This window comes from Nesoenas mayeri, assembly GCF_963082525.1.
Source record: "Nesoenas mayeri genome assembly, chromosome: 28".
NCBI lineage: Eukaryota > Metazoa > Chordata > Aves > Columbiformes > Columbidae > Nesoenas > Nesoenas mayeri.
In genome coordinates this window covers 1702202-1728472 of record NC_137558.1, presented here as the reverse complement: position 1 = coordinate 1728472, position 26271 = coordinate 1702202, and the positions used below count along the sequence as shown (strand labels likewise).

The following is a 26271-nucleotide window of genomic DNA, read 5'->3' as shown; positions in this document are numbered from 1 at the left end:
CCACCCACCCCACTCGTCTTTCCAGCTCCCCCCCCATTCCGGGCCAGCTCCCCAGTGTCACATCGGTGTCATCTTGGTGTGTGTGTGTGTGTGCACGTGTGCAAGCGTGTGTCTGCTCGCAACGGCATGTGTGTGTCCGTCTGTCGGAGCGCGTGTGGGTGCGCGCAGGTGTCCACGCACGTGTGTGTGTGTGTGTGCAGGTAGGAGCAGCTGTGCGGGCAGAGCTGCGTCTGCGTGAGCGCGGAGCCATTGGACGGGTGCGGATGTCGCTCCGCGTTGGCGGGTGTGCGTCCGTGCACGTGTGTGTGTGCGCTTCCTCAGGTCACCCACTCGCATTCTTGCCTCTCTAGGAAACGTTCGTGGGGTGTCTCGTGCGCCCCCAAAAGCGCTGACCAGATGTGCACGGTGCCAGCGAGGGGAGCCAGGACAGAGCAGAAGCTCCAGCGGTACCTGCTGGTGTTTAGGGTGTCCCCTGCTGACCCCCCCGTGGCAGCTTCTCCCGTGGGGCTGTGGGCATCGTACCCAGGGGGCTCCCGGAGCAGCGGGGCTGTAATCACCATGAAGAGGAAAGCACAGCACAATTAAGCTGTCTCTTAATTACAAGCATTAATGAGCACGGGGGATCTGTGGGCGGGGAATCCCGCTGCATCACTAGAGGTCCCGGGTGCATCCGCAGGGAGTCAGGAGCTTGCGCTGGGTGCAGAGCTGTGATGGAACAGGATCCCCAGGACACCTCAGGTCTCTAGAGCTGCCGGACACCCGCTTGGGATCCCTGCGAGTGCTCCCGTGCGGTGCTCCAAATGGGTTATGGTGAGTCACAGAATCACAGGATCCCAGAGTGTCAGGGGGTGAAGGGACCTGGAAAGCTCATCCAGTGCAATCCCCCCATGGAGCAGGAACACCCAGATGAGGTTACACAGGAACCAGGCGGGTTGGAATGTCTGCACAGAAGGAGACTCCACAACCCCCTGGGCAGCCTGGGCCAGGCTCTGACACCCTCACCCCAACAAGTTGCTTCTCAGATATAAGTGGAACCTCCTGTGTTCCAGTTTGCACCCATTGCCCGCTGTCCTGTCACTGGTTGTCACCAGCAGAGCCTGGCTCCATCCTCCTGACACTGCCCCTTTCCATCTTGATCCCCAGCAATGAGTCCCCCCTCAGTGTCCTCTTGTCCAGCTCCAGAGCCCCAGCTCCCTCAGCCTTTCCTCACACGGGAGATGCTCCACTCCCTGCAGCATCTTGGTGGCTGCGCTGGACTCTCTCCAGCAGTTCCCTGTCCTGCTGGAACTGAGGGGCCACAGTTGGACACAAGATTCCAGGTGTGGTCTCCCCAGGGCAGAGCAGAGGGGCAGGAGAACCTCTCTGACCTACTGACCACCCCCTTCTAACCCACCCCAGGATGCCACCATTACACACAGGTGCATGTGCACACACCCCACATCCCCACCCCACGCACCCCACTGCCGTCCCTGTGCGGTGAAGGACGCGCGTGCCGGTGCCGAGGGCGGGATGCTGTCTATCTTGGGGAGTGGCACTTAATCAATCCCATTGCCAAACTCTAATTATATCAACAAAGGCCCCAACACGGCGCTGCCGGCTGCAGTTCAGGTCGTGTTTATTTATTTCCACGCGCTCCAGAGAAGTTTCTCCCCTTTGTCCTTTTATACTTTGCTGAAGGAATGAGGTGAGGATGGAGCGGCACCTGTGCGGTGGTGGTGTTGTGGTTGAACCCAAGCTGGTGATACAACCACACAGCCACTCACTCACCCCCTGAATAGGGGAGAGGATCAAAAGGGAGAAACTTGGATTGAGATCAACACAGTTTAGGAAAATAACAAAATACTCACACACTACTAGTAAATATAGATAGAAAATAGAAATAAAAGATAGTCAAGGCAATTCCTCATGAACACGCTGAGCAGCCAGTGCCAGGAAACGGCACCTGGTCCCAAAGCCGATCCCAGAGAGAGAAAAGAGGAGAAAGGCAGAAAGGCTCAGAGACATCTGCAAAATGGTAAAAGCCGAACTAAACGTCCCGCATCAAAAACTCCCCCATCTGCACCCCATAGAGAGAGCGGAACAGACAACCAGAGGTTCCCGACTCTTCTTAAATAATGAGCAGGATGCTAATGGGCTGGAACAGTGTGATTGCTCCGTGTGGGTGCCAGTCCAGCTCTGTCCATCCATCCCCTTCCTCGCTGCCTCACCCCTGTGGGCAGAGCTCAGAGTGTCCTTGGCTCTCAGAGCAGAGCGATTCAAAACATGAACCCTGTGCTGGGCTGGTATCTGCTTGTTCTCCAACTGAGTGCAAATCATGAGCGTGCTGGCTGGGAAAGAGAAAGGTTTGTAATGCGGGAAGGAAATCAACCCGTTTTCAGTCACACCCGAATAAGTGTCAGGGACACCTAGACCCTCTGCTTTCGGCTGCCCATTCTGTCCGTCTCCCCAGTCTTTTGTTAAGAGCCAGTGGATACAAATAGCTGTTTTCCATATGCACAGCAGCATCTGTTACTGCCAGTGAGATTTGCATTGCTAAATGTAAATTGGGTGTTATGTCATTTATCATAAACGGGAGGGTGGAGGGGGGTGCTGAGGGGAGGCAGCAAACATCGGCGGAGTTGTCATAACAAATCACACAACTCATCGTTCGCGGGAAGGTGCGGAGCAACCTGCGCAGGGTTTGCACGTGGAGGGTAGGGGCTGGTCCGCTGTACAGAACGGGAAACTGAGGCACGAGCAAGGCTGGGGTGCAGCAGCGTGTGGGCACCTCGAGTGTCCAAACCCAAAGGTTGTCATTAAGCAGACGTTATGGGAGAGGCTGGAAGGGCGAGCGAGCAGCCACCGCTCAGCCTCGCTCTCCCCGTCCAGCCTCAGCATCCCAGGGCCCGGATCCCCATCCTGTCCCGCCCCGTCCCTCCCAGCCCCAGCGCAGACGCCTCCCTCGCGTCTCCTGCCCACCCGCCCTCATCGGACGGCGCTCGGGAACCACCGTCCAGCCGGACCTGCCCGCACCCTCACCATGATGGGCCCCCTGCTCAGAGGAAAGTTCTCCCGGCTTTGCAAGCGGCACCCGGGGGTGAGTCACCCCAAACCCTCTCCCTCCAAGGACCCCCCCCTATTCCTCCCCATCCTCCCGCATCCCTCTCCCCACCCCAGCCCCATCCCTCCCTCCTCGTCCTTGCCCTTCTCTTGCCACGTGCCTCAGTTTCCCTGTGCGTCCCCACATCCTTCTCCCTCCTTCCCACCCTCCCTCTGCTCCAGGGGCATCTTTGGGGAGGGGGTAGGCATGGAAATCAAGCCCCAGGTTTGTTGCACCAACTCTCATCCTTTCAACTCACATCTGTCCCCGTTCCCCCCGTCGTCAAAATTTCAAGCTCTGAGTTTTGTGTGTAAAGATGGTTAAACTCTCAAACTACAGAGACGGCAGCAGCTGGGTGAGTGTCCCTGCCCTGTGTCACAGGGTCCCCCCTGCCTGTCCCCACTGCCCTCCCTGGGGACCTGGAAGGGCTGGTGGCCTGGGGACGGTTAACGAGCTGAAAGTCACGTAAGCTGCTGGCAGTCGGTTGGTGGGTAGAGCGGCCAGACTGGAAAGGATGATGAGCCATGGCTGAGCATCCTACCCGGCTTGGGCAGGGAGCAGAGCCCAGGGCTGGAGCAGCACCCAGGGACGGGCTCTTGCAGGGTGCCCGGCTGCTTTTCACCTCCTTGCTGCGAGCGGACAGACAGACAGACAGACAGACAACACGGGCCAGGGCTCTCTGCAGTGCAGCCGCGTGTTTCTGAGCGCAGAGCGGGGACATCTGGGGCTTTGCTTCTTGTGCCATAGTGTCCCCAGCTGGCGGAGGATTGTGTGTGATTTGAGGGGCAGAGAGAGGCCCCCAAAGAGTGTGTAAATGGGGACGTGGTCCTGGGGGCCTGTATGTGACGTGCCTGGGACGCACCTGCAGGATTATTGCCAGCTGGGGCAATTCTTGATGTGTCATCCATTGGCTGTGATCAGCTGCAGCTGGTGCCGGGCAGGTACGTCACCGCTTTCACCTGGTAATACTGACCCACAGGAGCACACTCGGTTGTGATTAATGTCCCGGTCATGCTGGTGGTGAAGCACGGGAGCTTTGGCACGATGGCACCGCGCTCTGGGGACCTTTCGGCACCAGGTAGAGCCAGCACAGGTGCCACCGTCCGCCCGCCTCGGTGCGCGGTCCTGCTGCGGGGGGATGCTCATCCCTACCCTGGCATGAGGTGCTTGTCCCCCCGGTCCAGACACGGGGTCCCCGCCTCACCTGGTGCCTTCATGCGTTTGGTTTCTCCCTCCTGCTATTTTTGTGTTGTGGTTGAACCCAAGTGGGCAACACAACCACGCAGCCGCTCACTCACCCTCCAATAGGGGAGAGAATCAAAAGGGAGAAACCTGGACTGAGATCAACACAGTTTAATAAAATAACAAAATACTCATACGCTACTAGTAAATATATAGAGAAATAAAAGATAGTCAAGGCAATTCCTCATGAACACGCTGAGCAGCCAGTGCCAGGAAACGGCACCTGGTCCCAAAGCCGATCCCAGAGAGAGAAAAGAGGAGAAAGGCAGAAAAGCCCAAAGGTCTCTGCAAAATGGCAAAAGACCGAACTAAACGTCCCAACCAAACCCCCACATCTGCACCCCATAGAGAAAGCGGAAGAGACATCCAGAGAGTCCTGACTCTTCTTAAATAATGAGCAGGATGCTAATGGGCTGGAACACTGTGGTTGCTCCGTGTGGGTGCCAGTCCAGCTCTGTCCATCCATCCCCTTCCTCGCTGCCTCACCCCTGTGGGCAGAGCTCAGAGTGTCCTTGGCTCTCAGAGCAGAGCGATTCAAAACATGAACCCTGTGCTGGGCTGGTATCTGCTTGTTCTGCAACTGAGTGCAAATCATGAGCGTGCTGGCTGGGAAAGAGAAAGGTTTGTAATGCAGGAAGGAAATCAACCTGTTTTCAGTCCAACCAGCACATTGTAGCTGGGGCTGCGGTGGGGACTGGCCCCACTGCCAGCAGAAATGGGGGTCCCGGGGAGCAGATCGGCATCTGTGTCGATCCCAACAAGTCCCCACAAGCGCTGCACACACACACACACACAAGCAGCATTTTTACACTCTACACTCAAGGTAAAGCTCTCAATACATCTTATTTATTTTTGTGTGTGTTTTTGGGGGGGGGGGGGAATCAGACCCCACCGCCTGCACCTGCAGCTCCGGAGCCCATCGCCCGCTGCATGAGCGGTTCCCCCAGCTCCCCCTGCCCTTAATTCTTCCCAGGCATTAATTACCCAGAAGGTGTCAGCAGCAGATGGTGAGATGAACCTATCGCCCCGAATCTCCTCCAGCAGACACCACAATTCCCGGAGCTGTGGAGTTCATCTTGATTAGGCGGCGCGGTTGGGTAGCGGCTACTGCCAGATCCTCTTGGCACCCGGCCGCACGTGGCGCAAAAGATCGTTATCTGCTGATGCCTCTCACCTCCCGAATTGGCACCAGCATCTGCCGGGCGCTGGAGCCGCCAACAGAGCGCTGCTCGGCTTGGGAACGGGCACCGCGAGCGGGAATGGGGGCACTGGGGGAGAAATGGGGGCCCAGCTTGGAGGGGGACACATCTGAACGGCGAGGTGTCTTCCTCACAAACCCCCACCTCCCTGTGCAGGTCATCGCGGTGCTTGGGAGAGAACAGAGCGGGTCGGACAGACCCTTTTCATCACGTTTTAGAGACATCCCCTATCAGCCTCATCCAAGTGGGGAAACTGAGTCACCGGGTGGACAGGTTGGGGTTTGGAGGTGCTGAGAGCTCCAGCTGCCAAGCAGCACTGCAAATGTAACCCAGCTCAGGCGCTGGTGATGGAAACGATGCGGCGCTCCCGGCGCCCGCTCCCGCTAATGGGCACCGCGCGGCGCCGGCCGCGTTCGCCCTCCCAGGGGCACGAGCTGCCGGGAGGTTCATTACGCTCAGACCGTCTTCCCCGGCGCGGGGGCCGCGGCAATTTGGGGGAGGTCAAAGCAGCCTCGTCTCGGCTGCGATTGAGGCCGCGTCCCCCCGGGGCACCGGGGGATTGGCAGCTCGAGCGAGCGGGGAGCGCGGATGAGATTGAGCTGTTCGCCCTGCGAAGGCGCCATCAGAACCCCCGTGCGCATGGAGGGGGGCGAAGGGGCCTCCTGATCATGGCGCCACCCACCACAGAGCTGGGCAAGCAACAAGGGTTTGGGGTGCTCACCAAGTGCCCCCCATGCTCCATTGTCACCATGTCCCCAAGACCTGCCGGGCAGCACCCGCGTCCCTTGGGGCACACGGTGAGCTGCGGTTCAGCCGCTGCCCGGGGGCTGCGGCCCCTCCAGCCCCCGCGGGCACCGGGCAGCAGCAGGCGGAGGGGAAGTGATTTCTCATTCCAAATCCAATTCCTCTCCAATACGAGCCGATTTTTCTCTCCCTCTTTTAATTCAGTCACTCAAGCTGACAGCTACACTGTGTACCGCAGCCCAGCTACAGGATTGCTCTGCCATATTTCCCCTGTAAATCTCCCGGTGTGTCAGCTCTCCCTTTCACTCTCAAGTCGGCCTGATAAATATTCATTTTATTGGGGTATTTTTCATTTCTCTCTGTCTCTCTCTCTCTGCAGCTCATTCCCCTCATTGGCTTCATCAGTGTTGGCCTGGGCAGCGCTGTCCTGTACTTGGCGCGGCTGGCCCTGTACAGCCCAGACGTCAGGTACGGTTTGGGGTGCCCCGCGCACCCCTTGGGCGCTCACCCCCCGCTCCTGGAGCTGTTGGGGACGGATAGAAGCAGAACGTGAGCGACGGAGAGCGGGGAAAAGCAGCGCGAGCAGGGATGGGACAGAGGGACGCGGAGCCAGCGGCAGGGACGGTGGCATAAGGAACGGCCAGAGAAAGGGACGGACAGACATACACCCAGCGATGGAGGATGAATGGAGAGGGAGAGGATGGAGTGGGAGACGAGGCGCGCGGACGGATTGATGGGGACGGGAGGGTGGATGGATTGGCACAGGACGGACGAGCTGCGGCGCACGAGGCCGTTGGGTTTTTTCCCTTCTCTTTGCAGCTCAGTGGCCCACGGTCCCCGCAGCCCCATGCTGTCTAATGCCTATCTAATATTTGTTTGCTCCCGGTAAAACGTTCATTGATTTAATTTGATGCCAGCTGCCCAGGGTACTTAGCTCAGCAATTAGCAGATCCAGGCACCTTGTCTTTGATGGTGGAAGCGCAGGGGTGCGCGTGTGCAAGGCGGGGGGGGCGGATAAAACAACAGCAGCACCCCCTCGGCACATTAATGCTATTAAAGAGCTCCGGGGGGGCTGCGTTTGCAGCACATCCCCCAACACGCACACACATCTTCCCAGATGGAAAATTCTGCTCCTGGCCAACACCAGCGGATTGAAGGGGGACAGGAAGGGGGGGGGCGAGCTGCTGTCTCTAGGGTCCCATCGCACGGCTTCGCTGGCCTTGCACAGCCCCCCCGTGCCAGGATGGGATGTGTCTTCTTTGGGGAGGCTTAACCGGACCCACAGCAGCCCCCCCGTGCAGCCTTGCACGCTCACACGTCGCACGCTCACTAGTGCTGCTCGTGGTGTGTATGGGCAGCGGCGTCCCCACTGGGGCTGGTTCTGGGGGCACTAATGGGGGTAAAATGGGGCTGGGGGAGCTGTGGGATTTGGGGGGTGCGCCTGTCTCCCCCACCTCCTTCCAGGTGCTGATGGCCCCATCGCCCCTTGCAGCTGGGATCGAAAAAATAATCCTGAACCCTGGAATAAGCTGAGCCCCACGGACCAGTATAAAGTGAGCACTGGCTGAACTGGGGGCTTGGCGCTCTGTGGAAGCGGGGGGAATGGCCACGGTGGCATTTTCCTCGGGGAAGGGGCCCAGGAAGTGTCAGCCCTGCGGGAGGCTCCTTGTGCTCGGATTTGGGAAGGGAACGCTGTCCCCCCACCCTCTCTCACATCCCCCCCCTTCCTCAGTTTCTGGCAGTTTCCACGGACTACAAGAGCCTCAAGAAGGAGCGTCCCAGCTTCTGAGCACCACGGTGACCCCCACCCGCTGCCCCACAGCACCCACGGGTTGACCCGCTCCCCAGCACCCCCAAACCCGCAATAAACCTCGGCGCTCTGGGAACGACGCGACTGTGTCACCAACACTCCCCCCCACCGCCCCCGTCACGTCTCGCCCGCATTCATCTCTTAGGACAACAATGAATTATTGGGGTGTGGGGTCAGCAAAATGCTGTTTCCCAGGCCTAGAAATGTAGAAGACATTCCCCACCCCCCCCCACCCAGCACCGCATTTCCGTTCTCCCACGCTCCAGGGGCTCCTCGGGGACCCCCCCGGTCCCCACGGGAGGGGAGAAGAGCCGAGGGGTGCAGGGGGTCACGGAGACACACGTGCGCAGCTGCTGCGCCCCGGCGGGTGCCAGCGGCACCAGAGTCCTGCCCGGCGCTGTTTGGTTTGGCCAGGGCTGGAGCCAGTAAATACGGAATAGATGAGCCAGGCCAGCGGGACGTGCCGGGGAACAGGCGCCGCGGCGGCCACCGCCCCTCACGCCACCTTGTCACCGATGTCCCCTCCCCAGCTCAGCACACGCCAGCAGGCTCTGCCCTAACTTTTATTAGCGACGCCTCCCCCTAGAAAAGTGCTTGGACCAAGGGGGATGAGGCTGGAGCAAGGATGTTCCTCCCCCAATCCAAGTCTGGGGGGAAGGGGGATTCTATACCCTAATACTGAGAGCAGGATGGGGTGTGCTGCCCCCCACCCTGGGCAGGGTGTGCCCCATCCTAAAGGCGCTGGCGGGGAACAAAGGGGAGCGGGGAATGTAGAGAGGGGGGTTTAAGCCTCCCCTTGCCCCCAGGTAGTCCCAGCCCAGCAAGGAGGGGCGAGAGCCCGGTTCAGTGGTCGCTGAAGCCGGGCATGGGGAAGGCACGAGCGAAGGTCTCCACGCGCTGGCGCAGCTCAGCCAAGCGCTGCTGCGTCTCCGCGTCCTGCAGCAAGAACGTCTTGAACTCCTGGAGCTTTCCTGGGGGTGGAGGGGGAGCTGGTGAGAAGCGGGGGGGCTCTACAACAGCCCCATCCCTGCCCAGCAAGGGGTGACGCTGGGATCAACTTTGGGGACAGTCCCCGCACCCCAAAGTGAGAAGTCCCCACTGGCACCAAGGAGGGGGAAACTGGGGGCCCCCCGCTCACTCACTGGTTTTGCTCTTGACGTCCAGGGCCAGCGTGATGCCCTCGTCGATGAAAGCCACGACTTTGTGGAAATCCTCCTCGTAGAAGTGGCGGGAGGTCAGCGCGGGGGCTCCTGGGGGACGCGGCTCGTCAGGGCCAGGAGCTGCTCGGGGCAGCACCCGCGGAGCCCAACCCCACCAAGGGGCGTCCCGATAGGGCCTCGTGTCCCTCTCTGAGCCACAAACTGGCTCCAAATCCCCACGTGTCCCTCTCTGAGCCACAAACTGGCTCCAAATCCCCACGTGGAGTCCTCAGATGGGGTGAAACAGAGGGGGGATGCCCCAGGGTGACCCCCTAGAGAAGGGGCTGGATGGCAGCAGGACGAGCACCCCGAGCAGGGGGCGTTCCTCACCCAGGCGTAGCCCCCCCGGCGTGAGCGCGCTCTTGTCCCCCGGGCACGTGTTCTTGTTGGCGGTGATGGAGACGAGCTCCAGCACCCGCTCGGCCCGTGCGCCGTCGATGCCCTTGGGCCGCAGGTCCACCATCACCAGGTGGTTGTCGGTGCCACCTGGGGAGAAGGGAAAGGGGTGAAGAGGAACAAGCAGCACCAAGCACCCCCAGCCACGGAATCCCAGAGTGTCAGGGGTTGAAGGGACCTGGAAAGCTCATCCAGTGCAATCCCCCCATGGAGCAGGAACACCCAGATGAGGTTACACAGGAACCAGGCGGGTTGGAATGTCTGCACAGAAGGAGACTCCACAACCCCCCTGGGCAGCCTGGGCCAGGCTCTGCCACCCTCACCACCAACAAGTTTCTGCTCAGATTTAAGTGGAACCTCCTCTGTTCCAGTTTGCACCCATTGCCCCTTGTCCTGTCACTGGTTGTCACCAGCAGAGCCTGGCTCCATCCTCCTGACACTGCCCCTTTCCATATTGATCCCCAGCAATGAGTCCCCCCTCAGTGTCCTCTTGTCCAGCTCCAGAGCCCCAGCTCCCTCAGCCTTTCCTCACACGGGAGATGCTCCACTCCCTCCAGCATCTTGGTGGCTGCGCTGGACTCTCTGCAGCAGTTCCCTGTCCTGCTGGAACTGAGGGGCCACAACTGGACACAAGATTCCAGGTGTGGTCTCCCCAGGGCAGAGCAGAGGGGCAGGAGAACCTCTCTGACCTACTGACCACCCCCTTCTAACCCACCCCAGGTCCCATTGGCTTCCTGGCCACAAGGGCCCAGTGCTGGCTCATGGTCACCCTGCTGTCCCCAGGACCCCCAGCTCCCTTTCCCCTACGCTGCTCTCTAACAGCTCATTCCCCAACTTACACTGGAACCTGGGGTTGTTCCTGCCCAGATTCAAGACTCTACACTTGCCCTTGTTCTGTTTCATTAAATTGTTCCCCACCCAGCTATCCAGCCTATCCAGGTCTCTGGATGGCAGCACAGCCTCTTCTCACCACCCTCTCCTCCCCTCTCATCCCCCCTTGTCCTCAGTGCGCAGGAACGGAGGTGTTACCTGACACCAGGGTGTAGCCGCGCTGCAGCAGCGCCTGTGCCATGGCTTTGGCGTTCTTCAGCACCTGCTGGCAGTACTGGCGGAAAGCTGGCGAGTTGGCCTGGAGGGGGAAACCACGTCAGCACGCAGCCTGTGCTAACCACAGTCCCCAAGCCCCCTGGCCCGGCAGAGACCTCTTTGAGAGCCACGGCCACAGCAGCAATGGTGTGGTTGTGGGGCCCCCCTTGCAGGGAGGGGAAAACAGCAAAGTTGATCCTGTCCTCCAGGTCGTACAGCGTCTCCTTGCCCGTCTTCTTATCCACCGAGCGCACGCCCTTGCGGTAGAAGATCAGTCCCGACCTGGTGTTGAGAGAGGGATGGTACCACTGCTTCTACCTTCCTGTCATCACCCCGCAGCAAGGGCTTGCGAGTCGTCCCTGCGAACTGAGGCCAAGTGACAGACTGAATCCAGTCCCAGTTGGCCGCAGAGTCCAGTCCAGGACTTCGGGTGCCTGCCCTGCAGCTGCTGGGACTTTCAAGATGGGTTTTGTATATTTTGTATTACTTTTTCTATTTTATTAGTAGCATTAGTAAATAATTTTTAATTTTTCCAACTCTCTTTGTTCCTTCTTTGCCTTCTAATCACCTGTACTTAGTGGGAAAGGCAGGGGAAAGGGGGCTAAACCATCTGCCGCAGTTTATTGTCACTCTGCAATCAAACCTTGCCAGCACCCCGTGGGGAAGGGGCGGCCTCACCTGGCGCCACGCAGGGTCTTGTGCGTGGTGCTGGTGACCACATCCGCGTGCTCGAAGGGCGAAGGGATGGCCTTGGCCGCCATCAGCCCGCTGACGTGCGCTATGTCCGCCAGCAGGTACGCCTTCACCTCCTCGCACACCTGCGCCACGGGGAACGGGGTGTTACGGGCTGTCCCTGTCCCCGCGGATATAAGTGGGGTGTCACTGCCCTCCGCTCCGTACCTTCTTCATGCGAGCGTAGTCGATGAGGCGGGCGTACGCGGAGGCACCGGCGATGATTAGACGGGGACGGAAAAGCCGCGCTGTCACCTCCAGCTGGTCATAGTCAATCAGCCCCGTGGCTGGCTACAAAGGACAGACAGACAGACAGCTCGCCGAGGCACACGCACCTCCCCGCCCCCAGCTGAGCCACAGGCAGCTCCCAAGCTGGGACACGGGGAGAGCAGGGCAGGGGACCGCAGAGCAGCTTGGGCACCACTGGGATCAACAGCTCAGCCAGCAGATCCCTCCTTCCCCCAGGAACCTGCTCTCCTCTGCTCACATTAAGTTTGTAGGGCATTGACTCAAAGAAGATGGATGTTGCTGAGATTCTCTTGATGTCCGACATGTAACCGTGTGTGAGGCTGCAGCGAGAGCAGAGACGGGGTGAGGCTGGGCCTGGCAGGAGGCTGCAGGCTCCAGGCTGCCCCAGCCCGCTACGTACTGTCCCCCGTCGGGCAGGTCCAGCCCCATGAGGCGGTCGTGGGGCTGCAGCAGGGCTGTGTAGGCTGCAAAGTTGGCCGGAGACCCCGAGTAGGGCTGAACATTGACACCCCAGCAGGCAGGATCCAGGTCGAACGCCTCCAGCGCCCGCTGCTCGCACAGCAGCTCGATCTGGTCCACCACCTCGGCTCCCCCATAGTACCTGGAGGAGAAGGGAGCGGGTTACGGGGTGGTCAGCCCAACAGTCGACCTCGGTGGAGAGCACAGCCTCCCTCTGGAAGCACCTGCTCTCTCCTTAATCCTTCCTGCAGCCAAATCCTGGCTGCGGGAGGATCTCTGGTGCCACCACTGCTCTCCCGCCCCAGAGCTGCCTCCCCACTTTACCTCTTGCCAGGGTACCCCTCCGAGTACTTGTTGTTAAGGCAGGAACCCAGAGCTTCCAGTGCTGCCCGGCTGCAGAAATTCTGGGGGAAAAACAGGGTCAGAGCAGGGACAGCAGAGCCCCCACCTGAGCCGGGGTCCCCTCAGCACCCAGGACCCTGCACCCACCTCCGAGGCGATGAGCTCCAGCCCCCGGCACTGCCGATCCTTCTCCTTCTGCACCAGCGTCCACATCTCGGGGTCGCTCTCGGCCAGACTCTCCTGCCCCGTCCAGCCGGGTGTGTGGCCGGTGGCGGCAGCCGCCGCGGTGCCGTGCTGTGCCCGCTGGCCCACGGTGGCCACGCGGCCACCGCATCGCTGCAGCGCCTGCGCGGGACGAGGGGCTGACGGGACCCAAAGCGTCCCTGTAGCAGCAGGACCCAGTACCAGGAGCGAGACCCCGGTGTTGTGTCTCCAGCTGCTGGTGTTACCTCCCAGGTGACGCAACGGGGGATCATTCCAAGATGGGACCCACCCCCTCGCCTCGGTGCTGGTGTGTGTCCCGGGTGATGTAACCGCCGCTGACCCATTGCATCACCCGGGGGGCCGGGCAGGGGCCAAGGGGGGCGGTGGCTGCGCCGGCCCGGGGACTTTGGGACGGACGCAAAGTCCGTGGGGGGGAAACGGGCCGGGGGGGCGGCGGGACCGGGCACCGCTGCCCCGACACCTGCCGGGCAGGAGCTGCCGGTTCAGGGTGCAGAGGAGCGCTGGGGCGGGCGGGGGCCGGGAGAAACGGGGACGGAGGGAGCGACCCCCGCCACCCCGGCACCGGGACCCTCCGAGCACGGGAACAACCCGGGGAGCGGGACACCCTGCGGGGTGCGGGACACGCTGCGAGCACCGAGACACCCTGCGAGCACCGGACACCCTGCGAGCACCGGGACACCCTGCGAGCACCGGGACACCCTGCGAGCACCGGGACTCCGCAGGGTACCGGGAGCCTCCCGGGACCTGGTGCCCTCTGCGAGCACCGACACTCGCTGGGCACCGGGACTCCCCGGGCACCAGCGCCCCGTCCCCGGGACCCCGCGGGCGCCGGGAGACGCTGTCCGAGCTCCGAGACTCACCGTGCCCAGGCGGAGCGGCCACATCGCGACCCGCGCTCCACGGGGACCCCGGCCGGGTCCGGGTCCCGATCCGAATCCCGATCCGAATCCCGGTCCCGGTCCCGCCCCCGCCCCTTCCGGCCCTGACCCCGCCCATGCCGCGCGAGCGCTGCCGGGCCGTGGCCAATGTGATGCGGGGGAGCGGCCGAGGGGTGGGGGCGTGGCCGAGGGGCGAGGGGCGTGGCCAGGGCGCTGCGGGTTCCGCGGGAGCCGGCGGGAAGCGGGACGGTCTGGGTCCCCCCGTCCCCCCTCCCTCCGTCCCCCCGCGGGGTACGGGATCAGCACACTCCACCGCTTTTCCTTTTTCTTGTTCTGTTTTTCTTGCCAATGTTTTGCTTTATTTTCCACTTTTTTCCATTTTAATTTTCTTAAAAAAAATATGAAGCAGCCCCTGCCCAGAGCCAGGGGGAGGGCAGCCCCCCCACACCCCCGTCCCTGCTCCTGGGGGCGCTTCTTCCCGGCCAAGAGGCTGCAGGTGGGGGTGACGGGCGGTGAATCTGGGCAAGGTCCCCACCCTGGGGGGCTCCATGGGTCACCAGGTTTGGTGCCTGGGAGGGGCCGATGGGGAGGGTGCCCACGCACAGACCACTGTGTACATGCAGAGACACACACACCCCCCCCATGGCTGCAAAGACACCCCCACCCCCAGCAGCACACGGGGGGCGCCTGAGCTCCCCCCCAGCACCGTGACCCATTGGCATGTGGCAAAATCCCCGTTACAACCATCCCGGAGGTGCCACACACCCAACCAAAGCCACTGCATGGGGCTGTGCCCCCCACCAGCTCACCCCACACCCCGGGGATCCCCTCTACAGCTGGGGCAGGGTGCAGGACCCCCCGGCCCCCATCCAGCTCCGGCACCCACCGCCCCATCCCGCGGCCATCAGCCGAAATAGGGGTTGTCGTGCTGGAAGTTGTAGTCGGGGCAGACCTTCTGGACCAGCTTGTAGTCGATGCTGAGGAAGGAGATGAAGATGCAGATGACCTTGAAGGGCTTGGCGCACAGCCATGCGGCGTGGCTCTGCGTGTGCTCCGTGAAGCACACCTTGGACGGGTCGTACAGGCACGGCTTGTTCTTCCGCGCCCGGTTGGTCTTCTCGTACTCCACGTGGCAATTGAGGGCCTTGGCCGGGCGCCCCTCGGACAGGGTGCTCTGCTGGGGGGGCGGGAGCGGCAGGGCGGCCGGCACCAGCACCTCGAAACCCACCGCCTTGGAGGGGGGCACGATGCTGACCGAGACGTTGCCCAGGCTGGAGGAGTTGTGGCGGAAATAGACGCTGAAGGTCCCGTTGATGTGGTCGACGATCTTCCCCGTCACCAGCAGGCTGAACTTGAGCGTCTTGATGTTGAAGTAGAAGTCGCCCCAGCCGAAGATCTTCTTGGCGCGGCCGGATTTGAGCGAGGGCTTGCGGCGGGCGCGGGAGCTCGGCGGCTCGCCGGCCGAATGGTTCTTCTGCCAGTCCCAGGGGCTCTGCGCGGCGCCCAGGGCCGTCCCTGCGCCCCGATGGGGCTCGGCCGGGATCAGCCGCCCGGGGTCAAGCACTGGGGGCTTCAGGGTGCCGTAGGGGACATCCTTGAGGAGGCCGGAGGTGTCGAGCTCCAGGTAGCCCAGGGTCTTGGCGATGTGGCCTCCAGCGCACACCATCTAGGAAAGAGGGCAGAGGCTGCACCCGCGTCCCCTTGCGTGTCCTCCTGTGCGTCCTGTGTCTGTGGACCCCTCCTGCATGCCTCCTGTGGCCAAGCACCCCGCCGGCACCGTGCACCCCTTTGGCACGATGCCCCCAGCACCCTGCCGGTGTCACCCCCAGGGCTGCTTCTCCAGCGTCACCCATGTCCCCGTGACAGCAAGAAGCAGGACACGGGACAATTCACGCCTGCCTGCCCCACTGCAGCTGAGGCCCATTGAAATGCAGGGGGGTGGGGGGCAGCAGCGTGTACCAAGAGGGGGAAGCGCCAGAGCCCAGCGCCGCCTGCCAGAGAAGCCTAATTGCATTACCCGCTGCCTCTGATCTGCGGCTGAAATTACAGAGACCCCCGCCAGGCTGCACGGCAGCCGCTCCGCCCTCCAGGATAATTACCACGGGAGGACTGGGGTGCATTGTGTGCAGGGGGGGCACACAGGGAACCAGCGGGGAACCCCTTGCTCTGCTGGAGGGGTGTGGCCGGGGGTCGCTCTGTGCATGCTGGAAAGGGGGAGAATTTGCAGCAGAAGTAGAAAAGATGGGCAATGGAGCAGGAGGAAGACGCCAGGCAGCAGCCAGCTCCCTGCACGGGTACAGCAGCAGCGTCCCCTCCGTCGCGCTCCCCACGGCCATCGCTCTGTCCGGCTGCCGGGTCTGACACCGCGTGGCTCAGCAGAGCCAGCTGGCAGCTCTTCAGCCCCGGGACCCCGGCTCTGACATGTCCCTTGTCCCTCCCTGCCTGCTTCCCCATCCCTCGGCCTGGCTCTGCACCCCAGCGTGCCCCCGCCTGCCCTGCCAGCTGCTGCCGGCACGCAGGATGCTGCTCCGGCAGCCCCGGCCTCGTCAATCACTGTCACCGCGGGCTGGCAGGTGCTCGAGCTGCTCTGGCAGCTTTTGCTCCCGACGACCTGTTCCCCGAGGTGGCACCGAGCGGAGGCACCGGCTGGAAGGGCCTGGGGGGAGCACAGCGGGGGTTGTGTTCCCAAAGGAAACTGAGGCACGTGGCAGCGCTGAATCACAGCCGGAGCGGCTGGACGAGGGGCAGGAGGTGCTGGGGGGGGTCACCCTGGCTCCAGCCACTCCGCAGCCACCCACGCCGTTTCCCCCTTGGAGCACAGTGTGACCCTGATTGGAGAGGGGTGACCCCCCGGGACCCCTCCTGTGCAGGGGCTGCTCTCTGCTGGGGATGCAGCAGCACCAGGGGGCTGCTTAGCCCATGGGCCCCCCCGCTCGCCCCCAGCCGCTGAGCCGGATCCCCGGCCAGGCTGCGCACGGCTGTCTCCGGGATCTATCGCCTTATCCCCCCGGTGCCGCGGGCGCCCGGCTGAGCCTGTAAATCTGCTCTGGCGTGCGCTCGCCCTGCCTGCGCTGCACCAGCAAAGCGAGCACGCTGGGCAGGGGAGAGGATTTAAGGGGTCTCAGTCCGGGGTGGGTGAGGGGACAGGGAGCCGTGCGGTGCGAAGCTGCGGCGGAGCATCCCTGCAGCCCCCCGCTCCCTCCCCAATCTCTCTTTGAGCGCGGCTGCTGCTTTCGCCCTTATCTATATTTCAACGCAGCTTCAAAGCCGGGTGCCTTCACCAGCCGGAGAGAGAGGGAGCGAGCACGGCAGGACCGCAAGATGGAGAGATACGTGGTGGAGGGAGAGATGGGCAGCCCCCAGCACCCCCTCTCCGGCCAGGGGAGCGGCGTTTGGCGGGTTGGAGGGGCCGGTGGTCCCTCCCCGGGAGCTGCTGGGGGAGCGGGGATGAAAGGGAATTGCAGAGCAGGGCAGCGACTGCTGATGCAGCCAGGGCTATCGATCGCACCGGAGCGCGGGCCGGGGCTCTGGGTTACAGACCCTCCGCACCCGCACCCCGGTGCGGCCCAGGGGTGGCTCCCCCCGGCCGGGGGGCTCGGAGCCCATGCCAAGGGGTGCGGTGGAGCGGGGGCCGTGGCAAAGCCGTTCCAGCACAGCACCGCGGGGACCCAAGGTCACCCCCCTGCACCCTGCCAGCGCCGTCGGCATTCAGGGCAGGTCCCGCTCACACCTCGCGCTAAATATTAATGGTTCTGCTTGTGAGCGAGCGGCTGGGGTGCAGCGTGCACACCCGGGTACGTGAACCTCTCGGATACACTTGGAGGGTGCGCATGGGGGTCCCAACATCTGGCCCTGCACAGGGGTGTGCGGAGCCCCCTCCCTCCCCGGCCACCCCAGGATCCGGCCCCTGTGCCCGAGGAGGACCAGGCTGGTACGCTTGGTTTTTTACTGTTACGCATCCACGCGCTGCTGCATCCACATAGACATCCCCGAGACAATGATATATATATTTTGCCACTCTCCATCCCCTTGTGCACTTCTCTGTGCGCGTGCAGGGCTGCCATGCGTCTGCAGCACCCGCGTGTCACTCCGGTGTGCGCAGGCAGCCAGGCAAGGATGCAGGAAGGGCTGGGGGTGGCTGCAGAGGGACTGCGAAGGCGCTTGGTGCCGGTATCAATTTGGCTTGTCAGGCCCAGCGGTGATGGCCACTCACATCCCATTTGCCGGCGGGGCCAAGCACCGTCAGCTGCTCCCCCGAGACCCACGGTCACCTTGGCGAGGGGAGCGGATCAGCATGGGGAGGAGCGACGGGGACCGGCTCCCAGCACCCCCACAACTGACAGGGTACCAAAGCAGAGCACTCATCACCAAAACCCCATCCCTGCAGAGACACTGTTCCCTGTCCCCCCGCCTTGGTGTGGGTTGGTGGCAGAGCCGTTCTCCCGATGGGGATCTGCCGATCGGGGTCTCCAGCTCTCCCCATGGGCGCACGGTCAAGCCGGTCTCTCCCCTGTCACCCTGCCGCCTTCGTTAGTGCAAGGAGATTAATTGGAGGTGGTGAGCAACAATCCCCGCGGGCCCGCTCCCCCCGGCGCGGCGCAGCCCGGGGCGGTGTGGCATTTCCAAAGGTTAGCAGCAAACAAGGTGCCTCTGACAGCTCCCATTTATCTCGCCGGCGCCGCGCGGGTGCTAATGCGGTGGCAGGGTGACGCGGTGACGCGGTGGGCTCTGCCGGGCGCCAGGGAGGGACTCCAGCCCGCGCCCGAGCGTGCAACGGGTGCTCCCGCGCCCATGCGGCTGTGCACGCCAGCGGGTGCGCGCACCAAGCACCCCTGCAGCGAGCGTGCGGGGGGATGCAACACACGCCAGCGCCGCACACGTGCGCACCAACGCCTTCACACGCCCCTGTGCGCACGTGGGTGTGCGCGCACGGTTCCGCATGTGCGTGTAGCTCTGCGTGTGTGAGCACCCTGTGATGAACGTGCCCATTGCAGGATCGTTTCTGGTTGGGACTAAGAGTTGCAAGACCTTTCCACGTGTGGTTTGGCACAGTGTTGTGCGGCGCAGAGGCTGTGCCCTGTTTCTTGCACTGCGGCGGGGCTGCTACAACTCTCAGAGGGACTGGAAATGCTTCTAGCAATGCCCCGGCTATTTCCCTTGGACCATTTGGGACGCGCACACAACATCTTAGTACCCTGAGCAGGGTTTCCTGCCTTGCTACCTTGTTTTAAGCCTCACCGCCACATGCTGGAGCATTTAATCGAGGCAGCTCCAACAGCACAACCCGCTTTTCTAACGTGTTTTTGTGAAGGCAAATCCCGCTGTAGGGACATTGCGGCCCCAGGTGTGGAGGACGTGGCACACGCGGTCACTCGCGGCTGAGACGTCGTCTTCAAGACAACCTCCCCCATTAAATTGCAGGTCTGCGTAGAAAGAGCGATACAAATGATCCCAAGGGTGACGGTGTGAACACCTGCACCCCGGGATGTGCCGGGTACAACCGCATCCGTGCCTCTGGGCACAAGCGAGCGGCTCCGCGCCCGCAAGCGCAGATGGAGCCGGTGAGCAAAAGGCTGATAATTAAAGTCCCCGCAAGGCAAAGCTGCGGTGATGGTGACAGTGACGGTGACGGCTCCGAGCGAGCCGGCTGCTCGGGACACCTGTGCTGCGTCCAGGGCGCGGGGTCGCAGAGCCGAAGCGATGCCAAGCGGGTGACAGGCGGGGACAAGTCACGACGCGCTTATGTGCCACCACCCAGCCGCACACACGCGGCGTCGCGGTGACGGCCGGACAAACCCTTCCCCAGGGGTGAGCTCCGTGTCACCCCCCAAAGGACCCCGCGGCCGTCGCTGCTTCAGCGCCGCCACCACAACCGGCACCGGTGACACCCACCCCAAAGCAACGCCGGTGTCACCGGTGTCACGACCTGGAGAAACCGGCTTCGCGCGGACACGTTTGCCTTCACCCCCTAAGCAGACACCTCGCTCCTTGCAGACAGAAAGAATATGCAAATGCTCCGGCTTTATTAACGCGCTCGGCACGCGCTGGCTAATAAATATTTCATAGCCCGAGTAGGACTTGGGTTTTTTTTTCCCCCCTTCTTCTTTCTTTCGTTTTGGTTCCTTTTCCCTGTCACTCGTTTCCTGCCTTTTCTTTTCTCGGCTGTTATTTTATTTATTTATTAGTTTTAAGGGCTTCGTGGTGAGACGGGAGCTGGTAGGTGGTTGAGGGGGAGCGGGAAGGAATGTACATCCCCAGTCTCTCCCCCCACGGGTGGAAAGAAAAGTGCTGTTAAGAGCAAAGCAAGAAATATAATAGAAGGGAGGAGACGGCACCAGGCAAAGGATTCAGGGCTTGTGTGACTCATTGGACTCGAGGAAGAAAAGGGATTGAATGAGGAAACGAGGAGATAAACGGAGCGGGAAGGGGGAGACGGGGTGCGGGGGGGGCCGGGGAGCTAGTGGGCTCGGGGGAGATTAAACCCCACTCGCCCAGTCAATGCGTCGCCACCGTGGCCTGAAGCGCTGCCTCAGTTTCCCCACACAGGAGTGGGTTGGGGGGCTCCCTGCGCCCCCAAGGCCCCTTTGGAGGGTGAGATCTTTGCAACGGGTGCAGCGGGGTGACAGATTCCCCCCCAACGCCCCTCAAAGCGGAGGGTCCCCAACCCCCCCGGGGGACACGGCCCCCACCTCCTGCCCGGCCGCCCCCACCCCTCGCCTCACCATTTCACTTTATTATTGCAATAAATGTAGCCATAAAAGTGGCAGGTATCGGCGTGCGAGGAGATCGCTTCTCCTGAGCTATGGAAATGTAATTTCGAGTGTGCCCGGGAAATTTTATAAGATCGTATCAGGCGGGATCATAAATTGCATTTCCAGCCCCCCCTCCCTTTCCCCACCCTGCACCGCATCCCCCCCATCCTCCTCCAATGAGGCGAAGGTCACCGCAGAGAGGGGCACACGCGGGGCTGTCCCCTCAGTGGGGACACGTCCCCACGGCCCCCCCAGTGCTGTGTCCCCCCCGGGCACATCCCCAGCACCATTTATTGTCCCCAGGAAGGGACGAGCAGCAGCAGGGACACAACTGTCCCTGCATCCCCAGCCCTGATTAAAACCCCCCGGGGGACCCTCAAGGACATCGCTGGGGTGGAGAAGGGGACAACAGGTCCTCACCGTCCCCCCATCCTCTTGGAGCCCCTCAGGACCCCGGGGACAGATTCGGCGCCGCTTTGTACCACCCTGCCCAGCTCCTGGTCCCCACTGGGCGCAATGGGGTGAAGCATCGCAGCGAACGCAGCGGGGGGACGGGAGGAGGAATGAGGGGGTCATTGCTCATGGTGACACCCACTGAGGCCAGTCCAGCTGCTGGGACAACCACAGGGCCCGTGGTGCTGGTGGCACCGTACAGCAGCTCCCGTCCCAGCAACAGGCTCCGAGGGGGATTTATTTGGGGAGGGGAGGATTAATCCCCACCACGAGCGCCGGGCCCTGCAGGCTCCTTGCAGCTGATGGTTCCTGCAGGCTGGGTGCTCATTTCCACAATGATTTTCCTTTTGCAACAGCGATCAGGGAGAAAAAAAAGGCGGGGAGGGGGGACCACGGGCACAGGGACGTGATTATTTCTTTAGCAGCAATCCAAGCGGCTGGAGAGGAAGCTTCATCTTTCTTGGGCCATTTACCTTCAGCGCCCGAGCGCGAAGGCTGAGCCGGGCGGCTCTTCAGAGATGCTGGAGCTGGTCCAGTGCAGGGGGGGCGGGAGGATTCGGCTTGGGGGGGGTCTCAGTGCGGCATCACCCCATTGCTGGGACTTGGGGTCCGCGGGAGGAGGAGCTGCGGATGCAGGGAGGGGGCACAAAGGTCATTCATCTGCGCAGGTGAATTGGCAGGGGTGTTATTAACAGTGGGGTGCTCAGATTGGGGTTGCAGAGGGAAGCGCCCGCTTGGTCATTTCCCATCTCGGGCCACCCCCCCGGCAGCAAACTGGTAATTAAAAACAAGGGGAGCCGGGGGGGGAAGCAATAAAGCAGCCCCCAGATTGCAGGCAGAACAACACAGGGGAAGAGGAGGAGTGGGTCTGGCTGGGGGGCATCCCTGCGCGCCCCCCCGTCCCCAGCCGCCGTCCCCCCCTTGGCGCAGGCTGAGCCGCGCCACGCTCCAGGCTCCAGCCTTATTGAATCTCCCAGCTCGGGGTGCAAAGGGCACCACGGGGAAGAGTTATTAAAAAAAGGGAAATGAGTCGCTTGGAAACCTTCTTTCAGAATAACAGCGCGTGTTTGTTTGGCGATAGATTAGCTCAGCCATGCTGAGCACACAGCACCCACCGCAACGCTGGTCACCTCGGGAGATCTGCGGGAACAGGGAGACAGGGACACGGAGCCGCTCGGTCCCCCCGTCCTGCCCTGTGGGGTCAGTCCCTGCGGCTCCGCACCCACAGGGACCCCAACCAGAGTGGGCTTGCAGGGCTGTGCCACCACCCGCACCCCATTTCCCAACAGGGAGGCGTGAAGGGGTTAATTCAGCCCATTAATGGGAGCTGGGAGGGGGCCCGAATAAGGGGTGTCCTTGCACCAAAAGGCCGGGCAGCATCTGCTTAAGAGCAGAGCCATCTGTCAGCCACCAACCCGGCAGCCGTGTGCCAGCTCTTGGGTGACAGCGACAGGGACGGGAGCTGCTGTACGGTGCCACCAGCACCACGGGCCCTGTGGTTGTCCCAGCAGCTGGACTGGCCTCAGTGGGTGTCACCATGAGCAATGACCCCCTCATTCCTCCTCCCGTGCCCCCGCTGCGTTCGCTGCGATGCTTCACCCCATTGCGCCCAGTGGGGACCAGGAGCTGGGCAGGGTGGTACAAAGGCTCCGCATCCCTGTCTCCCTGTTCCCGCAGATCTCCCGAGGTGACCAGCGTTGCGGTGGGTGCTGTGTGCTCAGCATGGCTGAGGGGCGACTTTCCCCGGGGTCCCACAGCACCAGCCTCCCACCGCAAGGCAGGATTTTCCTCGGAAGGGTTAATCCGGGGAGGCAAAACCTGCCAGCAACACTCCAGGTGCTTCACAGACAACCCGCTGCCCGCCGGCAAGGAAGGAACCCGAGGCGAGGTGCCGGGGAGGCGCCTTCCTGCAAAGTCACAGCAGCTCAGCGAGGCCAGAGCGGGGGTGAGGAAAGACACCCCCATAACGCGGCTACACCCCGCTGCTCAAGCCCAGCGCCGCACACTGCCATCCTGCTTGTATCTGCTGCTCCTGCCCGCTGGCCCCTGCACCGCCGGTGCACACACAGGAGCGGGAGGGCTGGGGCACGGAGCTCACCTGCTCATCGCTGTGCCTGCCCGAGCGCTGCACCCGCAGCCCCGGCGCGGCGATGGAGAAGGCAAACGCTGAGCTGTGAAGGGTGGGGGGCGATGGGGAGGTGATGTGCACACACTCACACACACACACAGCGGGGACGGGCACCCGCTGGGCCAGGACAGCTCGTCCGTCCCAGCGGGGAGATGCACACCCAGCAGGGACAATCGGCAGCGTGGCGGGGGGACACCCCGGGGGTCCGGCCTCTGGCAAACACACACCTTGGACCCTCCATGCGAGCGAACGCACCCATAGGCACCAGGTGCTTGTCACCGGGGGGATGCGGCCACATCTGCCTCCTCGCCCCTCGCTCCCGCCACCACCCCGGCCCCGCGGGACACAGCGCTGGGAGCTCAGCTCCAGAGCAGCACATGGGGCTGGGGGAGCCGGCGGGGACCCCCTCACCCGCCCCAAGAAGGGCTGGGAAAGTTTCTCCCCTGCTGGCATCTCCCGGGGTTATTCCCCACGCACACAGCACGAGGCTCCTGCACCCACACACCCACCCTGCGCCCTGGGACGGGCCCGATCCCCCCGCCACGAGCCCCCACGTCCCCCCAGCGCTGCTGCCCGTGCAGGGAGGGGGCCGGGGCAGCGCCCGGCTCCTGGTTCCATCAAAACAAAACCATTTGTCTTGAAGCAGCTCCAGCACCGACAGATGCTCCGCGTTAGATGGACATGGCGGGGGGGGTCACACAGAGCCACCCCCACGCTCAGATGCGCACATCTATCCATCTATATCCATACAGAAAGGAGAGTGCCAGAGAAAGACAAGTTGCAAGAGCCTTCGCCTGGGGGGTAGGGTTGTGCGGGGGGGGGTCCCTGATGTGCATCCAATTCCCGAGAGGGAATTGACTCGTTTGATTTTATTCATGAAACACAGAAAGTAAAAATGGAGTGTCAGGAAATCAGATCTGCTGGGTGATGAGCGCGGCCCCCCCGGCAGGGCTGGGGGGGCACAATTCCCCTCATTCATGACCACCACAGATGCTGGCGCCAGATGCAGCTGGAGCCCCCAAACCCAGCGGCTCCCACTGGGGGAGAAAAGCCTCATCGGGCTCCAAGAGGAGGTGGCGGAGCGGGGGACACATGGGGGTGAGTGGCCTTGGGAAGCATTTAGTATCGGGGAGCGGGGGACATCATGGGGAGGGCTCTGCGGGTGGGGAGGGTGTCTCTGCATCCGCAACCGCTCAACCTCCACAGTCAGGCGAAGGGGCAAGAACAGGCAAAGCCGCCCACCCGGCTCAGCAAGGCCAAGCCTGGGCCTGGGGTAAAGCCCAGTGCGCCCAGCCCCCGGCTGAGGGGACACCCTGGAGCCGGGGGGACGGAGCTGGCGGGGCCGTGTCCCCCCGGGCGGAGGTGAAGGCCACCTCGGCGCTGGAGCTGAGCCCGCGCCAAGTCAGGACAGCAACGAGGCGTCACCTCTGCAGGTGGTTTCAGCGCTCACACCCCTGGCAGAGCCGCGGATCCTCGGTCCCCCCAGCTCCGCTCGGGGTGCAGCGAGAACCCCCGCCCTCCCCAGTACAGTGAGCAGCGGGGCGGGGGGGGGTCTCCTCCCGCCTCCCCCCGCAGGTGCGATGCAGGTGCGGGGTCCAAGCGCCCCGCACAACGCACAGGGAGCCCCCAGAGCGCCCCCCCCGGCAAAGGGCCCGACCTGCCCACGCGCGGCCGCCCCCACATTCACGCGCGGCTCCGTCTCGCGTGTCTTGTCACCCCCCACCCCCCCGCACCTGCCAGACGGCGCCTTCCACGCTCTGCAACGAGGGGGGCGGCTCGGAACCGGGGGTGTACGGCGGCTGCTCTCCGCCCCCCCCCAGGTACCCCCCAACTCCGCCCGATGTCCGAGCGCAGTGCGGGACAGCCCCGAGCCCGCTCCAACTTGGGGCGAGCAGGACCCCCCCCCCCCCGCCCCGCTGCGCAATCCCTGCCCGGTGCCCCCCCCCGCCCATACAACTCTCCCTGCAAACGCCCGCGTGTGTGTCCCCCCCAGGATTGCACAAGCCCCCCACAAATTGCCCGTGACTACCTGAACCTCCGCGCAATTGCACGCCGCCCCCCCCCCCCACCAAACGCACGTCTCCCCAGTAGCCGCACGTCCCCGCTTCTGCACGACTCGCCGGGGCTGCATGTCCCCCCCCCTCACCCCCAATAGCACAGACCCCCCGGATTTGTACCACCCTCCCAATAACTGCACCTCCCGCAAATGCATTCCTTCCCCCGGTAATTGCTTCCCCCCCCCCCACCCCGCCAGGAACCGCGCACCCCCCCGGTGGCAGCAGCAACTTTGCCGCCCGCGGGCGCGCCCGGTCCCCCGGTACCTGCAGCAGCAGCCAGGGCCCGAGCAGGGGCAGGCGGCGGCGGAGCATCGCGGGGCTCCCGGGATGAGGGAGCGCGGCAGGGCGGGCGGAGGAGGGAGGCGGCGGCCAAGGGGAGGCAGGAAGAAAGTTGGAGACTTGCTGGGGCCGGGCGGCGCCTCCGCGGAGCCCCGCCAATCCCGGCCCGCCGCCCCCGCGGGGGGGCACCGGGCGGCGGGCACCGGCAACCGTGCGCGCCCAACCCCTGAGCGCAGCCCGGGGCGGCCCCCGCGGCCGGGAGGGGCGGGAGCGGGCGCAGCGGCCCCATCTCCGGTGACCCCAGCACCCCGGGGGTGCCCCTGCATCTGCCCTCCTCTCCTGGGTGACACCAGCACCGCGGGGTGCCCCCGGTTCTGCTCCCCGTCTCCTGGGTGACACCGGCACCCCGGGGTGCCCCTGCATCTGCCCTCCTCTCCTGGGTGACACCAGCACCGCGGGGTGCCCCTGCACCTGCCCTCCTCTCCTGGGTGACACCGGCACCCTGGGATGCCTCCAGTTCTGCTCCCCTCTCTCGGGAGACCCCAACACCCTGGGGGTGCCCCTGCATCTGCCCTCCTCTCCTGGGTGACACCAGCACCCCGGGGTGCCCCCAGTTCTGCTCCCCTCTCTCGGGAGACTCCAGCACCCCGGGCTGCCCCGGCGTCCACCCTCTTCTCCTGGGTGACACCAACACCCCGGGGTGCCCCCAGTTCTGCTCCCCCTCTCCTGGGTGTCACCGGCACTCTGGGGTGCCTAAGGTTCCGCTCCCCCTCTCCTGTGTGACCCCAGCACCCTGTGGAGCCCCCACATCCGCCCTCCTTTCCTGTGTGACCCCAGTACTCTGGGGTGCCCCTGGTTCTGCTCCCCCTCTCCTGGGTGACCCCAGCACCCCGGGATGCCCCTGCATCTGCCCTCCTCTCCTGGGTGACACCAACACCCCGGAGTGCCCCAGTGTCCACGCT

General features: G+C 63.3%; 3 protein-coding genes across 4 annotated transcripts; 1 reads left to right on the top strand and 2 right to left on the bottom strand.

Annotated features, from left to right (window-relative positions):
- Positions 1–3019: 3019 nt before the first annotated feature.
- Positions 3020–8053, top strand: NDUFA4L2 (NDUFA4 mitochondrial complex associated like 2; the record flags this gene model as incomplete). Its single annotated transcript, XM_080360687.1, has 4 exons — positions 3020–3076; positions 6644–6732; positions 7757–7817; positions 7997–8053. 4 exons carry the CDS (start codon positions 3020–3022, stop codon positions 8051–8053), a joined length of 264 nt encoding a protein of 87 aa, XP_080216813.1.
- A 601-nt stretch (positions 8054–8654) lies between these two features.
- On the bottom strand, positions 8655–14167 carry SHMT2 (serine hydroxymethyltransferase 2). 2 transcript variants are annotated; one of them, XM_080360622.1, is made up of 12 exons: positions 13623–14167; positions 12685–12899; positions 12520–12599; positions 12137–12337; positions 11975–12056; positions 11656–11778; positions 11434–11573; positions 10872–11037; positions 10699–10798; positions 9604–9759; positions 9217–9324; positions 8655–9045 (listed from the first exon to the last, which is right to left on the bottom strand). In XM_080360622.1, the coding sequence occupies exons 1-12, from the start codon at positions 13756–13758 to the stop codon at positions 8918–8920; spliced, it is 1635 nt and encodes a 544-aa protein (XP_080216748.1). In that variant the 5' UTR covers positions 13759–14167; the 3' UTR covers positions 8655–8917. The 2 variants fall into 2 exon arrangements, with proteins under 2 accessions (XP_080216748.1, XP_080216749.1); XM_080360623.1 differs by having other exon boundaries at positions 12685–12882; positions 13623–13775.
- Positions 14168–14544: 377 nt separating this feature from the next.
- Positions 14545–25342, bottom strand: NXPH4 (neurexophilin 4; the record flags this gene model as incomplete). Its single annotated transcript, XM_080360606.1, has 2 exons — positions 14545–15306; positions 25295–25342. 2 exons carry the CDS (start codon positions 25340–25342, stop codon positions 14545–14547), a joined length of 810 nt encoding a protein of 269 aa, XP_080216732.1.
- Positions 25343–26271: the final 929 nt, after the last annotated feature.